Source organism: Poecilia formosa, unplaced genomic scaffold (assembly GCF_000485575.1).
Source record: "Poecilia formosa unplaced genomic scaffold, Poecilia_formosa-5.1.2 Scaffold25, whole genome shotgun sequence".
NCBI classification, from domain to species: domain Eukaryota; kingdom Metazoa; phylum Chordata; class Actinopteri; order Cyprinodontiformes; family Poeciliidae; genus Poecilia; species Poecilia formosa.
The window spans coordinates 829,738-846,620 of NW_006799964.1; the positions used below are offsets into that span (position 1 = coordinate 829,738).

Consider the following 16,883-nt stretch of genomic DNA (forward strand, 5'->3'; position numbering starts at 1 on the left):
CATGACAATACCCTCTAAATTAGCTGCAGTGTTGTCTATTTTCTCCTTTTTAACCTTTTGTGGCCTTAATAAGTCTTGTGCAACAAAACAGAAATGAAATTCACTTCATATGCAGATTTTATGGCTTGTTGTAAAAACATATTTCTGTCCTGGTCACGAACTTCAATCAAGTCCATTGGTAGGGATTAAAACAAACAAACAAAAAAAAAACATAGGCTAAGGGAAAAATGTGTTACAGTGATTCTACAGATGTAAATCAAAACAAACAAGCAAAAAAATATGTCTGAATTAAACTTTTAATATTTTTTTTTTTCTTTTCTCTTACAGTAAGGGATGAGGATGATTTCCTTAGCCTGAGTGAACTCCCTGAAACCTTCCCCTCCGACCCTCCGGAGCCTTTGCCTCACTTCTTGTTCGAACCCGAGGAAGGCTACATCGTCAAGAATAAGCCTGTGAATCTGTACTGCAAAGCGACGCCTGCCACACAGATTTACTTCAAATGCAACAGCGAGTGGGTTCATCAGAAAGACCACACGGTAGAGGAGAGAGTTGATGAAAATTCAGGTAAGTGAAGGCCAGCTCACCTGGAAGAGCCGTCACACAAAAGATTTCTTTGAAATGAAACGGAAGGATGAGGAGCAAGGACAGTTGCACTTCTTTCAGATTTGTTTATTTTATTTATCAAAAATTCAAGTGCTGTTACAGGTCAGCTTTACACCAAACGGGTTTTTAAAAGAACACAGTTCAGCCAAAGCTGCAGAGTTTAAGACTACAGTTTTGTGTGAGAACAGAGGAGAAATGCTACTTGTGTTGGCAATTTTCTAGTGAATATTCAGCATAGATAAAAAGAAAATCCAATAACAGGATGCTGGAAACGTGTTGCAATAATCACTGCATGTGTCATATTAATATTTGTAACCATTTCAAATGATTCCTTTTTTAATTAGTTGCTCATTAAGAAAATGTCCAAAAAATTAAAATGCCTGGATGTTTATTACTGAATCAGTGGATATCTCCTCGTTGCTCTTCTGAGGTGTTAAGGGAGCGCCCAGGTTGTTTTAATATAGGCTTTTAGCTCAGTATATTTTTTGTTATTTGTGTACCTGTGATTACCATACTTTTTTTCTTCCACCTTTCATTCAACCTTCCACTCACGTTTGTGACTCTGCATTGGTAAACGCTATACGACACCACGCAGCATACTGCGATGAACTCGGCAACTCTCTGCGTAAGAGAGGCTTGTATAAAGTAGGTAATGTGATTAATCGGCCTTACGTAATATCAACACAATAAACTTTTTAGATTAGTCACACACATTAGCACGTTAACATTGACAGCTCTAAATTTTACTTTAAGAACAGCGATACTTCATAGTTATATTATTCAATTAAAAGTAAAAAGAACAGTGCGGTAAAACTACTTCTGCATTTGATAATGCAGATGACATTTGAATCCCATGAGAGCATAGAGTGAGTGTAAAAGTATCGTAATGAAAAATACATATGTTCTAAGAATGAAGGGATATATAAATAATGATAAAAAAAAATGTCCTTAAAAATCAGAATTACATTAGCTACGGTAGCAATTTAGCTTTTGACAGCCGTAATCCCACGATGAAACTAAATCCTCACAAAACAAGGTAACGGTCAAAACGAGGTTCTGGGATGTTTGGCTGAAAGAACGTTCATGGATGTTTTTTTTATTCAGCATTTTGATTAAACAATGACCATTTTAAAAATTGCCATTGTTCTCTTCAAAGGGACAAACAAAAATGTTACGTTTTGTGTGAATATTTCGTTGAGACCATTTATACGGGGCATTTTGACCAGCACCGCGACCCTGCCAAGATCTCTTGCCGCTCCTTAGCCCTCCAGGTACAATTTTCTAGATCTGCCACTTTTCACGTAGGTTCAGTTATTTGTGCGGAAAGGGAGGTCACATACAAGATGTATGCACACAGCTGTATCAATGCTAGTGCTGTACCTCAGTGTTTACAAGACACTTTAATAGGATCCGATATGATGTACTGGACTTCAGCCAGTCCCACACTTGACAGCAAGCAGCATTACTCTGCTTACTAAGTACCGATGAATCACAGTGTTACTTTGGCAGCAGCATAAAGACGCAGACACACTGGATTCTAAGATTTAAGGTTGACATGTGTTTGGCTCTTGTTTTTCCACCTGCTTGATAATGAGCCCAGGTCCCCAGAGCTGAGGCTTAAAAACAGTCCGACAACCACTGATTTAAGGTACCTGCTCAGAGAAATAATGTAGGAGTCAACAGATGTACAACACAGCATGTTTGAGGTGGAACTTTTTATTTATTTATTTTTGTAAACTTACAAAGAAATCTGAAGAAAATGCATGTTTAAGATGTTTTAGGGAAAACATATATTGCACCTCAAAGCAAACCTGGGAGTCATACACGGGACTGTTTTGCTTAGTATTGTTTTTTGTTTGTTTTTTTTTCTTAGCACTCACACTTAGTATTAGACATTAGACAATAAGAATCCTTTATTTTATTCATCCACATCGAGTCTTGGTGTCTGTCATTGCTCGCATGTGGAGCTGCTTGTGATTTATTAATCTCCTGTAAACAATTTATTGCTGACTGTTGGCTTCCTAACAGTGTCTTAGTCAGAGGGAACATAATTAAACTAACAATCCATGGACCTCAAGTTTTAAACTGTTACGTTGACTGACATCATGAGGATGTGAACCGTCCATGCAGCCAGTTTATCGCGTAATGAAGAAAATTCCTGAACAAAAGAAACAAGTGCAGCTCAGTTTGAGTGTAGTTGTTGTGGTTTGCTTTAATTCATTCCTAATTTATCCGTAACATGGCTGTCACAGCCATCTGCGAGTTATCCCATCCCCTTTGGCTCCTTTAATCTCTCAAGCACGCTATAATCTACACAGAAATACACATACAAATCTGATGAATAAATAAACAAAGTGAAAGCATAATAGGATATCAAGAGCTGGTGAGTTCTAGGGATGAATACATTTGAACATTTGAGTTCTTTTTTTTTTTTGTCCTTATTTTTCCAAATCGAATTTTTAATGAACACAGTTTAGTTAAACATGTATTTCTTTGAAAAAGAGCAACAAAAAAAAAAAGCCTCCCAAAAAACAAGCGAAAGCACAAGATTATACTGACGCCAAGTCCATTAAGCTTTTTTGCACTTGTTCAAACTATTTAGGTCACCTTTGAACTACAGACACAGAGATTATAAAGTGATTATATATTATGCAACATAGTTGCATTGAATCTCATTAAATTCACACTGTGAGCACTTTTTTTTTATCAACGTGCCTGTAGAAATAGCTATATTCTAAAAGCAGTTTTCCCCTCTGTGTTTGCTGCCACTTCACAAAAGCAACTAAAGCGTGACCCCCGTACCGCTCTGCTCCATTTTGCCACTCCCTAACTTTCCTTCCCTTTCTTCTTTTCCCTATTCTTATTTTGACTTATTCAAATCAGAGAGGGCAGAATAGAATAGATAAATCCTGAGATTGAGAAAAAAGCAAAAGTGTGATGATGAGATGCTAAGAAAAGGAGTTGCTGATGGGGTTCGATATCAAGGAGCTTTACTGTGGAGAAAGGTTATATCCAGCGCTGCTCTTTCTGTGTGCCTTCTCCCACTTCCCTCATATTTGAGTAGCTCAGGGAAAATGTTGATCTTGATTAAAATCATAAAATGTGTACATACCAGATGTGCAGATTTTGATCCGAGACTGGGACTTTTCTCGCACTCAAGTTGCAAAAAACGAATACTTCAGGCATGACTTCACTTGATTTGTGTTTGAATCAAGAGGGCAAATAAATAAAACTAATTAAAAGTAAAGCAAGGAGGTGATTACAAAAGTAGAAGTTCAAACAAATGTTAAAGTACAGGGCTTTACTCAACTTCAGTTGTTTTAAATGTCAAGTTTTGTTTGGTTTTTTTTGAGTTTCTTGTGCAAGTCCCCACTTGAAAGGGGTGAAGTTTTCAACTGGATTTCACTCAATGAAGAGCCTCAATTTTAGTTGATCTATTTTTAGTCATGCATGGATGGTCGCTGTAGTGATTTAGTCATTTAGGTGAAAAACCTCAAAAGAAACAGAAATACATCTGTTACGTACTCCCAGTTGAACTGAGTCTACTTTAATGTAAGCAGAATAAATACAGGTGGAGAAATTTGTTAAACCAGCCCATTTTCAATTAAATGCTAGGCCAGTTATTTATTTGACCTTTTTATTAAAAAAAATATAACTATTATACACGTACAGAATAACAATTTTTGTGTATGATGGAAAATTATACATGTGCTTATTTAATTGCACTGACTGTTAAAGGATAAAGACATTTGTCAGTGTTTATATAAGCATCATTCATATAACCTCAGTACATCTCCATTAGCCTTGAATTGCACTTAGACATATTGTGTGCCAGGTTACTTACTTTGTCTCCATTAGCCAAAGTGCGAATGGTTATTAGTGTGCTACCAATGACCTGTGACTCCACATCAAAGCTGCACGTACACACACATATATTAAAGGTGCACATGGTATTGGCTTTGGTGATTTGTGACCTCTTTCCCTCCTTCGCTGTCTTCTTCTCTGTATTGATTTCTTCTCGTCTTTGTCTTTCCTTTTTTTCTTCTTCTTGGTGTTTCTATGTGCCTCTCTTTGTTTAGCTCTCTTTCTGCCCTCGCTGGCATTTCTCTCTAAAACCCTTCTGTAACCGGGTCAACCGAGTCTTTTGCTTTTTTTTTCTATATTTTGACTGGAGAGTTTAGTTTTTATTTTAGTTTACAAGAATCGGGGCATTTAGGAGTTAGTCTTCACTGACTCATGATATGGATGACAGCTGTTTGTGTGCATATGTATCTGATTTGGGATCATTGTCTGTGTTAGCAAATGTTTGTGTTTGGTCTGTGTGAAGGTAAGCTTTGTTTTCCATGTCTATGCTAATTTATAGTATTTGTTTGCCTGATGCTGGGTGAGTGTGGGAATTGTAAGAGTTTGGTCGCAGTTCCCTGCATACCCTGTTTCATGTCCTGGTTTGTTGCTTTTTTGGAGTCACGGAGGGGCTCAAACATGCACGCTCAAAGACATTAACATTTATACAAGCAAACACACACACACGCACACACACACACACACTGGGACTGTGAAAATCAGTCAACATCAGAGTCGGAGCAGTTCAGAGAATGTTCAAATGCGCAGTCACATCTAGCCCCAACAGAGGTTTCTCAACTTTTACGGATTTAACTCCCAAAGTATGTGTGAAAGAGGCCTTTAAACCAAATTAATTATTGGAGGAAATACCTGGACTTTGCAATTGGGGCAATTAAAGATAGGCAGAATAGTAACTCAAATTCTTTCAGATATAATTATACTATTTTTTTTATAAATGTTTTGCTACTGTTTAAATCCAAGATGTATATTGTGTCCTTGGCACTTCTTAAACCTAGTGGTGTTTTTGGGAATCTTTCAAGGGTTGAAAAAGCAATATGTAAGTCAAATGTCATAAAATAATATTTCATCATTAAAATTGAGTGTAATTTTACTTGTATTTTTTTTGTATCTTTAAATAGCTTCCATCTTATTCCATACCATTTTATTCTATTTGACATGAGACAAAGTTGTCAACTGGTACAGTTGCGATAACAGTAGAAAAAAAGTAACTTTAATTTACTTTTTTGTTGCACATCTTTATCAGGATTACTAATGTGGTCACCATTGTAAAAAGTAGTCATTTTGCAACCATTAAAAACTATGTCCTAAACCTTATAATTACAGGTTAATCAGTTTTTATTTGTAAAACACATTTTATTTGCTGAGATACGCAGAAAGAGGTTCCAGGCTTATGATAGATGCAAAATTCATGATGGATGTTAATTTGTCATCTACGTCTTTGACCTGTAAATTCTTGTACTTCTTTCTGCTTCTTTCTTTTTCTAGCTTTGCTCTCATTAAGAAGAAAACCACTGATTGTCTTAACCTTGATTTACTATTCTGTCCTCCTCATTAAACACAGTAATAGTGAAGATATAGGGAAAAAAAAAAAAAAACTGTCTTTATCAACAGCATTATTATCCAGTCACTGCAAAACTACAAATTATTTTTTTTTAATGGGATGATTTTTTTATACCTTTTTTGTGCTTTTTAAAACCTTTACAGTAGAGCTCTGCAAGTATGGGAAAAAAAAAAAAAGATCATAATCATAACAACGTTTGTTCTGAGTGTATGTCACAAATTACTCAATGACTTTGAAAGATGCTGTAGTTAATGCTACTAAGCAGTGCAGCTGTTAGATTGTGAATTTGAACTGCTCTTGTGATCTAATAAAATTGAATCCCGTGCATGATTGTAGTCTGGAGCTTAATGAGGCACATATACAGCCACACAAACGCTCCAATGCTTCTGTCTTTAAGCGGAATCACATTCCTTACCTCCTGCTGTTTCATTACGTTCCATAGCTGTGTTTGGTAGTGTCCCATATGCTAACTTTACTTTTGCTTGAGTCCATTTGGCATAACTGGCAAGCCGGTTCATTTGAATCATTGACTTTAATTGCCTTACTTTCCTCATTACTTTTGGCAGCATCATTCTACCTAGCCTAGCCTCCTCTCTTCCTCCCTTGTGTCCTTCTTCTCTTTACACTGTAGTTTTTGCTCATTGCAACTGCCAATCTGCTAGCTGTCTCAGATGTAGCCCCAGTTTCCATGCTTGTTCTAATTATCTCGTTTTACTGGCCACTTTTTCAACCTCTGCCTCTCTTGATGTGCTCCTCTGCTTTTTCATCTTACCCTGTGAAGTCATATCAGTCTCCCTCGTTTTCTTGTTAGATGGAACACTGATGTTCGCTCTAGTTTTATGCCGTCTTTGCTCTCTGCCCTCGCCGTGTCTTTTCTCTCACTGGCACTTTTCCTCAGTTGTATCTTTCGCAGGCCTTTTACTCTGTTTACTAACTACTTTGCTCAAAGGGCTTGCTTTTTTGTTCCCGTCTTCCCTCTATACAGCCTATCTTCTCATTATTTTGAAATCAAAAGCCAGATCTTTCCGTCGTCCTTCATGATTCACTTAAGGCTTGTTTTGCCAAGCCTTCATGTTTTGGTTTACATGCCAGTTATTCATGGTGCTAAGTGTTACCACAGTCTTGTTAAAGGAATTAAACTTTTCCTTCCTCTGTCCCTTTGCCTTTACACCAGCTTGCTTGCTATAGCTGCCTCTCAGTTGGCAGGAACTTACTGAGTCTCCATAAGTAGGCCCAAGTCAGATTTGTGAAGCCCCACAGAGATAGTTTCTCGGGTTTTTGTAACACTTCTGAACCTGAAAGAAACTGCCAAGATGTTCTCTTATACTCTTTCCTATCTACTCCCCATTCCCCACATACTTTTAACTTAAATCCATTTTTATCTCTTCTCTCCATTCCTTTCCTTTTCACATTTTACTGCCCTCTTCCACCTCCTCGTCTGTCATCCTCACTCGTCCTCTTGCTGTGCCGATGTCTTGTTGCTCTCTATTACCTCTACCAGCAAACCGTTTTCCTCTCTTAAAATCCTCCTTCCTTTTCACTCTTAAGACATAATCGTTCTTTTTCTTAATCAGTGCCCTCTTGATTTCTCCTGTCTTCTTTGCCAATATTTGTTTTCTGCGTATTTGCATTTCTTTAAATTTCTTACATCATTTCATTGCTCCTTTTTTAAAACCCTTCCTTTGTCACACAAATTTTCATCCTGGGTTCATACCATGATTCATTTGTGCCTTTCTATCAATGATCCCTTTTGTCCTGCCAGTAGGGTGCATTTATGCATTTATTCTCTCGCATTTATTCTTCACATTGGAGCTGTTTTCAGGTAGCAAAAGAAAAAGGCGAGAGAAAAAATTTGGATGATGCAGTGAGATAAATGGTGGAAGTGAAAATGAATAATTTCTAAGTACAGGTGAAAAATTACAATTATGCACTGAATAAAAACGAGCTTGATTTGTAAGTATCAGCATATATTAGAAGAAGACAGTATACCTATGGGACGTTGTAAGAGTATACATACTTACTGGACTCGTTACAACCACAAAAATCTATGTATTTTGTTTCAAATTAATGTGATATAACCAGTGCAAAGTTGTGGATAACTATGAATTGGAAGATGTGGTTTTCAAGATTTCTTACAAATAAAAATAAAAATGTTGTTGTGCTGACTTGTATTCAGTTCCCATCACTCTGACACATCCACATAAAATCTGGGCCAAACGTCAAGATTCAGTAGTTTGCATAACCACCATTCACTGCCATTACACGCTGTTGGATATGCCTCCTCCAGCTTTGTTTCTAAAGACCATTTTGTCTTACAAAATTGTTTAAAGCTTCAGTATGCAAGTTTTACAAAACAAAACAAAACAAAACAAAAAACATGTTTTTTCACATATCTGCAAGAACTGTCATTATGTCTTGACAGTTTAGTAAAAGACAGATAATCTGGGGAAAAAAAGAAGTAACACTTCTCCACCTTCTGCGCTCTTCTTGCCATCTGCAGAAATACGCTTCTCTGTCAGAAACAATCAATCAGAGCTAGGAGGAGGATTGTTTCTCTGGCATTAGCACATTTAGCAGCATGTACATGAGTGTAATTAATAGCGCTGCGACACTCCTCCTTGGCCCTGTTTGGTTGTTTTTGACCGGGAGCATTTAACAATAGTACCACTGAGAGGAGGTGGCGGAGCTTGATGTTTTCACAGACCGTCTGTGTCATACTGTCACAATATGGTGACATTATGAAGCTGTAATTGTAAACGTGAATGATGTAACAGTTTTTCTTCTTCTTTCTTTTTCTTTTCTTTTTTTTTTTGGTTCTATTGCAGGTCTAGTTGTAAGAGAAGCCAGTATAGAAATAACGCGGCAGCAAGTGGAGGAGCTTTTTGGTCCTGAAGACTATTGGTGTCAGTGTGTGGCCTGGAGCTCCGCTGGAACCACCAAAAGCCGCAAGGCACATGTCCGAATTGCATGTGAGTACAGTTCAACAAGCATTTGAGAATCAACAGTCGGTGTCTAGCCAAGTGGCAAGGAAAACATCTTTAATTTGATATGCACACAATCCTTAACGCACTCATTTTTCCTTGTGAAAGGAAAGACCTATGAAATGAAAACAGTCGTCATTTCCACTCTGCCAAGTCCAATCTCAGGAAAGGATCTCTGTGTTAGAGATAGTAGACTCACAGATGCAGCAAGCTGATTAAGAAAAATGATGATGTGATGCAAGTAGCACCTTCTGCACAAAACTAAATGCTGGTGTGCTTGAATTATTATGACTTATATATGAACACATGTGGAAGGATGTGCATGTGTGACACATTAGCACTTTTATTCAGTTGTACTTGTATAATTACACATATTCAAACAACACAGATAAACTATGCTTAAAATACATTCTGTAAAAAACCATCACTTTACGAGTTTAGGTTTATATGTTTTGTATAATATTACACTATATCAGCTATTGTGGAGCTGTTATGACCCTACCAACATTCACTGCAACAAAAGCTTTCCCTGAAATACATTCAGAAACTTCACACTGAACTGAATTCTATTTTTACAAAATAGCAAAAATCATTTTCTCAATAAGCAGGTTGGATGATTTTCCACCCTGTTTTATCATGCAGAGTACAGCTTTGATTTGCCTTCATGCTGCACACGATTATCCCACACAGCAGCTGTGAGCTTGACTGAAAGAAGACATACATCCTAATGTAAATCTCTTGTGTATATCATCATGTACAATGACTGCTTTGTGGGTGGTAATTATATTTTGATACCATCAAGTCTTTCTAATGCATATTACAGCAGGCCCACGGAGGCTTTTTACGTTGTCTTATTCCTGTATGTGTTTTGGCATTTTAGTAAGCTTTAAGCATCTCCAGTATGTTTAAATCTCACTTTTAAGATAAAAATACACATTAGGTTTATGGAGTTATCCAAAGAACAGCTAAGAATAAATAGAACTACATTTTATTATTTTTGCAGGGAGTGATGTTCTTTCTTATACACAGTTAACACAATGGAAATTGCCTCAGTAAAGCTCAACGGAAAATCGAAGAAGAACCCTTTTGTAAATGTTCAATTGACAGCAACGAAGATAACCGAGATATGCGATTGAAAATCTCAGAAAGCCTTGTTTATATTTTTTTTAAAAGCAACCTCACAAAACAATAGTTTGGTCTTTCAAAGTTTCTCTCCCTCAGAATTGAATCCACAACAGCAGTTTTCCAGACATCAATGCTCTCTTCGATTCAGCCATATAAGACAACTGGGATTTGTCTCTGTGTTCAGGTTGTAGCGAGGTCTTGCAGTAAAGAAATACCTATATCAAAATCAGCCTCTCCTTTCTATTTTCCCTGGCTTACACTGACAGCCTGGATACACATGGGTGCACTTTTGAAAGGACAGTTTGGGACTCTGACAGAGTCCATTCTGCAGACAAGACAGAATAAACTGTGCACATTCCCATATGTAGCACTCTACCAGACAGTATAACTCTAACAGACATGCACCCTTGAAAACCTCTGTTCCCATGTTGATTATAATCCTGTCTAGATGGAAATCCATCATGATGACTCCTGTGTTTCTACTTCTTTTATTTTATTTCTCCCCCCAAAAATATCCGGACACATTTACTTCTCAGGGCTTGGTTTGCTGTTTTTTTAACTCACCTGGTTTGCAGCTTCATATTAGCTGTTGTTCATTTTTATGCTTGTACCAAAAAAAGCTGGAATGAGGCTCACAGGCTTTCATCCTTTTTCTTCAAAATGTGACCAAACTTTGAGCTGACAAAACATTGACTTAAGTTTTGTCAGCTCGCAGGACATGTTTCCAAAAATTCAGGAGTCCTTGTCCTTGAGTGCATTTGTTAGCACTGATCTATTTTTTTTATGCGCCTTACTTGCTTTCTTTTTTACTTGCCTTTTGGCCCACGCAGATAAAAACTTGTTTCAATGTGGATAATCCTACCAATCTCAGCCAACATCTTCACAAGCTCGTTTGCCTTTGTTTGGAAATGAGGGGGATTTGCAAATTTCCCTCAAAAGCTCTGCAAGGAAGTAGTCTGTTTAAGGTGTTGCCTTAAAGTACGTCTTCAGGTATGCCTCTATTTAATGAGAAGTTTGCAAAGCCATGATATCATCATCTGGGGTTTACCACAATCTTAAAAGTTACTCAAATCCTATTTCTCTAGAAAGTAAAAAGCCAGAAAAGTTATGTCTTTATTAAATGTCAGATTGGGAGAAAAGATTAGGATTTAATCCAGTGCAAGTAAAAGTCAATTATCAACATGATGTATGTTTGCTGAAAAAGCTGACATTCATGCACTTTTTTAGAAAAGCACACTATCACAGTGATGCACAACAAAAACAGTTGCATATTTCAAAGTGAACTCCGAATAACTGCAGCATTTTTGCAATGTTTTACTTTGCGAGGATGTTTTCCTGTCTGTCAGCAGTGAGTTAGTGACATAGTCAGAAATATCCTTCTAAGCTTCGCTAATAACATTCTCGACTGAAATAGGCCCTCCTTGGGGTGCAATGAAAGCGAGGTAATGTGCTGTTTTTGGCTTACGTTGGGGCTGACGCATGCTGTGAGACAGATGCAGGGGAGTATTTGCATACTGACTTCTGAGACTTAACAGAAGCAAACACTTGAAAATAGTCACCAGCGGCAAAAAGACACAAACAAGAGAGCGTTTTTCAATGGACTCCTGTAACTTATACTAACATAGGCAACAGATGAAGATGTCCATGTGTTCTGGAATGCATCGTTATGAACAGCATGAGAAACCTTCTTATACAACATCAATATCTTTGTTTACGTTATCGAAATAAAGGGAAGTCACTTTTAAGCAGGCCCTGACACAAACCGTTGTTTTGTTATACTTAAGATTTCTGTTACGTTTTTTTTTTTTTTTATTCCTCTGCTTGAGTCTGATTACTAATGTTTATTCGCACTATAAATACTGTGTTAACTTTCTTTAGATTGCTTTAAAATCCAATGTATGCGCAACATAAGGGGTTTTTGAAAATCTTCATATTAAGTATCTTAAAATAAGGTGAAAAAAAATCAAAATGTGCTGATTTCTCATACTAGGTCTTAAATTATACATAGTCAAACCCTGAATTTAAAAGTTTGTTCATTCATAGCTTTGTCCATTTACTCATTAAATGTCAGTTTGTGCTCCCCAAACTTGGTTATTGTACATTTAGGCTTTTAAAATCAAAATGTTCTCGTGATGTCGTCCACTGCTGGCTACTTCATCATGGGAAAGTAGATATTTAATGAGTCTGGCTTTAAAATGGGGTTTTGAATAATTTTCTAAAACCCATTGCTAGGAACCTCTCATGAAATTTACCGCATTTTATGAGAAAGTATTGAACAAAGGCATTAGAGCCTTCATTCAAAAAGTTGCTTGAAAACTAATGCTATTTGAAAGGCTGAGAAAAGTGTTAAGCTTAATGAAATGTGTAGAAATCCTGGTTTTGAGGTTATCACTATGTTGTACATCTAAATCTGTAAACTGGATTTTATTTTATTTTTTTCCTGTGGTTTGTACCAAACACAGACAGCATTTTAGACTGTTCAAAATGAAATTTCTTTTGGAAGGTGATATTCTGCAGAATTTACAAATTCAAATTTAGAAAACCCAAGTTTGAACTATTTTGGTGAAATCAGCACTTTCTCAGATATTCAAATCAGCCAGTCTTACACCAGCAGCCATGTCCAAATCATTTGAATCGTCCGTTTTCCCAAATCGGTTCCCAAACCAAAACTTCAGCTAGTCATCTCTACCTTACAAGATGCCTAATTGCATTAATTGCATTATTATATTGTTGTATAATTGGCAATATGTGACATCAAGCAATCGGACACACATCCTGCATAAAGTAGCTGTTTAGATAAGTGCTAGATAAAGGTTATTGTAATGAAAAAACAGAGGAATTTTCCTTCATCCTTACCTTTCTTTTGCCACACAGCCTGTTAACTTTGTATGCCCCACTGTCCTTCAGTTTCTTTTTTTTTGTTTCTATTTTGGCAGTAATTTTTGCCTGAACCTGATTTGATTACTCTCAGCCCTCTCTTGCGATAACCTTTTACTTCAAATCGACCCAACCTCCCGACCTACCCTGCTTTCACCTCCTATTTGGATCTGCTGTTGTGATTAAAATGCTTCCTGGCAGCTGGAGCTTGCTGAGCTAAGTGTCTTTTACTTTACTGTGCAGAAGCAATTCAGCATTTCTTTCTTGCATTTACTGCTTCATTTTCATGTCATAGTTTCTTCGATTCTTTTTTTTTCCCCCTCACCTTTTAACCCTCCTCACCTCTTCATAGTTTCACTCGGACACTTGCGATCACTTTCTTGCCTCTATCTCTTATTCCTCAATATCTTTTGGCCTTCTGAATAACGGTGTCATTAACTCTTTACAGTGCTAAGCAAATTGAAAATTAGTGATTGCTAATCACAGAGCCATTAATGTGGCTGTAAAAGTGACAAAGACTCAGTCAGATACAGTATGTTAAATCTTCTGCTTTATTGGACTTTTGGCACTGGAAATGTGTGGTGTGAGAGGTAGAGACAACTCAGTTCAACTTTATGAAGAAAATGAGCCACACACTGACACTTTAAAGTACTCCCTCAGTCATGCAACATTGCAGGCAAGTGCAGATGAACGAGTGAAACACAGACTTTAAATACACACTAATGTGCATGAATTGTCAGTCGCACTCTTTGCCCTGGCAGCTATCAGGTCAAGTCTTTTTCCTTCAGTGGATTTGTAATATGCCAAGTCCCCACACATACTCACAGGCAGACAGCCAGCTACATGCACACACAAATTTACATGTACACGCACCCACAGACACACATACACTCTCTTCAGTGATGGCAATTTGTTCTGCCACCTTCCACTGAGACGTTTGTGCATAACAATCAAGAGTCCAGACACTCAGGGGCACAGCAATAGAGGCAGCTACTTGTGGCAACTGGAAAATCTCTGTCAGTGGGTTCCTTCTGATTTTGTTTATGTTGCAAATATCCAAAGTGGATGGATTTATTTTTTCCCTCAATTGTGGCTGAACTAGTCCTAGGAAAACATGTCTCAACAATGATTTTTCTTCCTTGGTTTTGGACTTTAATGGAATATTTTTTTCCCCTCATCTGCACTCCAGTGTAGACTTAAACCTGCAGAGGCTTACGACCTTACACAATCGCTTGTAACCCAGCAACAACTGTGCTGGGCTAGCCAACCTTTGTGGTATGAAATTTGCACAGCAACCACAATCACTGTCTCAGTGGCATTTGACCTTTTAAAGCATGAAACTGCACCCCCTCAGTTGCAGTCTCAGCAATGTTTATTCAAGCATGTTCATGTCTCATTTTTGTTTTTATTTTTTCTTTAAACTCATTTGTAATCACTCTGACATCTATTCAAACACTTTTAACAGAAGCTCCCATTCTTGTTTTTTTTTATACCCAAAATGATGTCATAAATGAGTTTTTGGTTTTTGGTGTTGAGGGTGATTTCACGATGGTCACAAACACAGTATAAACATTTTTATAGTTAAAATCCACAAAGTCTTCCAATGTCTGTGTCTGGGAGTGTGGTTATGATGTTTCACCACTGCTCTGAGCCACTGAGCTTTTTCCCAGATGTCAAGGACTGACTGCTTCAGGGTTCTCTTAAGCATTAGAGTGGTAAGCCACACTGTTGATTTACTCACACAGAACTCGCTCACTTGCTCTTTAAAGTCCAAGTGTGGGAAATAAAAAGAATAGGAAAAAAAAAAAAAAAGGTCTCGGGAACAGAGAAGGCAGAAAGTGTCATTGAGATGTCACACAAAAACTTTCTATGAAATGTGTAAGTCAATAGTTAAGAAAAATCACAGGGAATTAAGCTATAAAACAAAAGAGTAAAGTAAGATCTATAATACCAGAATATTTAAATAAAAAGTGATTACCACAAATTATTAAGGTAGAACATAAGGACATACTTAACTTAGAGTAAATGTGCCGTGATTTACTCTAACTTAACCGTGCTGTTAACCAAGCACTCAGTGTAATTCTTTTCAGTGACTGACGACAGCTTTGCTGTTTAAACAGCACAACTGGCACTCCAGTCATTTAATTGCTTACATTGACTTTGATTTTTCACACATTTTCACATTAAAACAAAACACAAACTTGCACAGACCATAAAGACTTTATTCATCTTCTTCACAAGCCATGGTGATGAGGGACCTGGGGCAGAGGTAAGGTGTAGAAAATCCAATCTTGGAAAATCCGATCGTGGCGGATTCTTACCAGGACAGTCCGTTTGTCTGGTCTGGACCAAAACACATTGCTTTTTTTTGTTTGTTGTGATTTGTTTTCATATTATGGTCTTTTTTTTTTTTTGCAACTGGACTGTCATTTTTAAACAAGTCTATGCAGGTGTGACTGTCATTGCAGTCATTGGACAGAAATGATGGGGATAGGACTGAGCACAGACCCATAACAAATTCACTTTTAAAGTCCTGTTTGCTGGATTTCTGCTATTGTAAATGCGCGAGCAGCTCGTTCAGTCCAGATTTCACAACGGGATATTTCTAATTTTGGGGCGACATTAGTAAGTGTGTGCTGCAGTCTGATTGAGATGATATGCTCTGCCACCCCTGTCCCACAACTTTGCTGACAGCAGCATCGCAAAGCAGAAGACGCCACATCAGGTGAGATTTCAGTACATGCAATAATAGCGTTAGCTATACTGAAAGGCTCATTTTTACCACATTGCTCAGCAACGGGAGCTTGTGAAATCCAAAAAGAATATTTTGTTGTTGTTGGTTCAGGTCGAGACAGGTCTGTTGTATTCACACCAGAAGCAAACTACACTTTTTTTGGAAGCGGACCAAAACCCGGGTCTCGGTCTGTTTGTTCGGTCCCCGCCATTGTTTGCTTCAATGTATTCACGCCTACACAAAAACGTCCAGACCAACAGGAAAAACAAACTTTGCTTAAAGTGTACCAAAAGTGTCAAGTTTGAATGCAACCCTTATGTAACATAATTGCAACATAACTGCATGAAAAGGAGCCTACACAGCTGGGTTTTAAACTCATAAAACCCAATTACAACCTTCTGGCTGTAAACCAAAGGAGCTAAAAACTGAACCAGCATCCACCCCAGATCAAAATGATGAATCATAATTATATTTTTTGTTAAGACAAGTTGCTCTCACTGAAGGGACTCATTCTTATAGATGCCAGAAAATCAAATACTGTGAGCAATCTGGGTCCATAGTGTGATGCTATGTTTCAACTGAAGGCTGCATCCACAACCTTTGCACAGCCTTTTCATTGACTGTTCTATAGATGTACATACACTACTTAGTTGTAGAGAGGCTGTACTTTCATTAGGTAGTCCTTAATGTTCAAGTTAGGGCAGTTGTTTAGGGCACGGGCATTAAAGTCCAGTCCTCAGAGAACATTGCCCTACAAATGTTAGGTGTGTACCAGATCAACATAAATAAATTAAATGGCTCAATTACCGCATCAGCGTGCAGTCAGTTCTCACCAAGGTCCTGCTAATAACACATTTGATTCAAATGTGTTGAAGCAGACACAGAGACTGTTGAATGTCACTTTGATTTACAGCAACACATTTTAGTCGTGCTTAAGCATAGACAAAGCTTATACTCGAACAAGAGATGCTTCATCCTCTTTGCATGGCAGCATTTTAAACTTTACAGGATCTTTGGGTGTTTGTTGTGCAGATTCTCAGTCAGCCGTAACATAACAATCCGAAATGCTTGAACAGAAGGCAAGCAGACTGTTCTAGAAAATTAAAATCTCGTCCAAATTACTTCTTTTTTTTTTTTT

At 37.5% G+C, this 16,883-nt stretch overlaps 1 protein-coding gene across 3 annotated transcripts in view; it reads left to right on the forward strand.

Moving 5' to 3' along the window:
- The window catches only part of LOC103135365 (netrin receptor UNC5C-like), a 186,542-nt gene that overhangs the window by 95,714 nt on the left and 73,945 nt on the right, over window positions 1-16,883 (forward strand). For all 3 annotated transcript variants that reach the window (XM_007548028.2, XM_007548025.2, XM_007548026.2), the window contains exons 2-3: window positions 328-564; window positions 8,854-8,997. In XM_007548028.2, coding sequence (XP_007548090.1) covers window positions 328-564; window positions 8,854-8,997 — 381 coding nt within the window. The remainder of the gene's footprint in view (window positions 1-327; window positions 565-8,853; window positions 8,998-16,883) is intronic.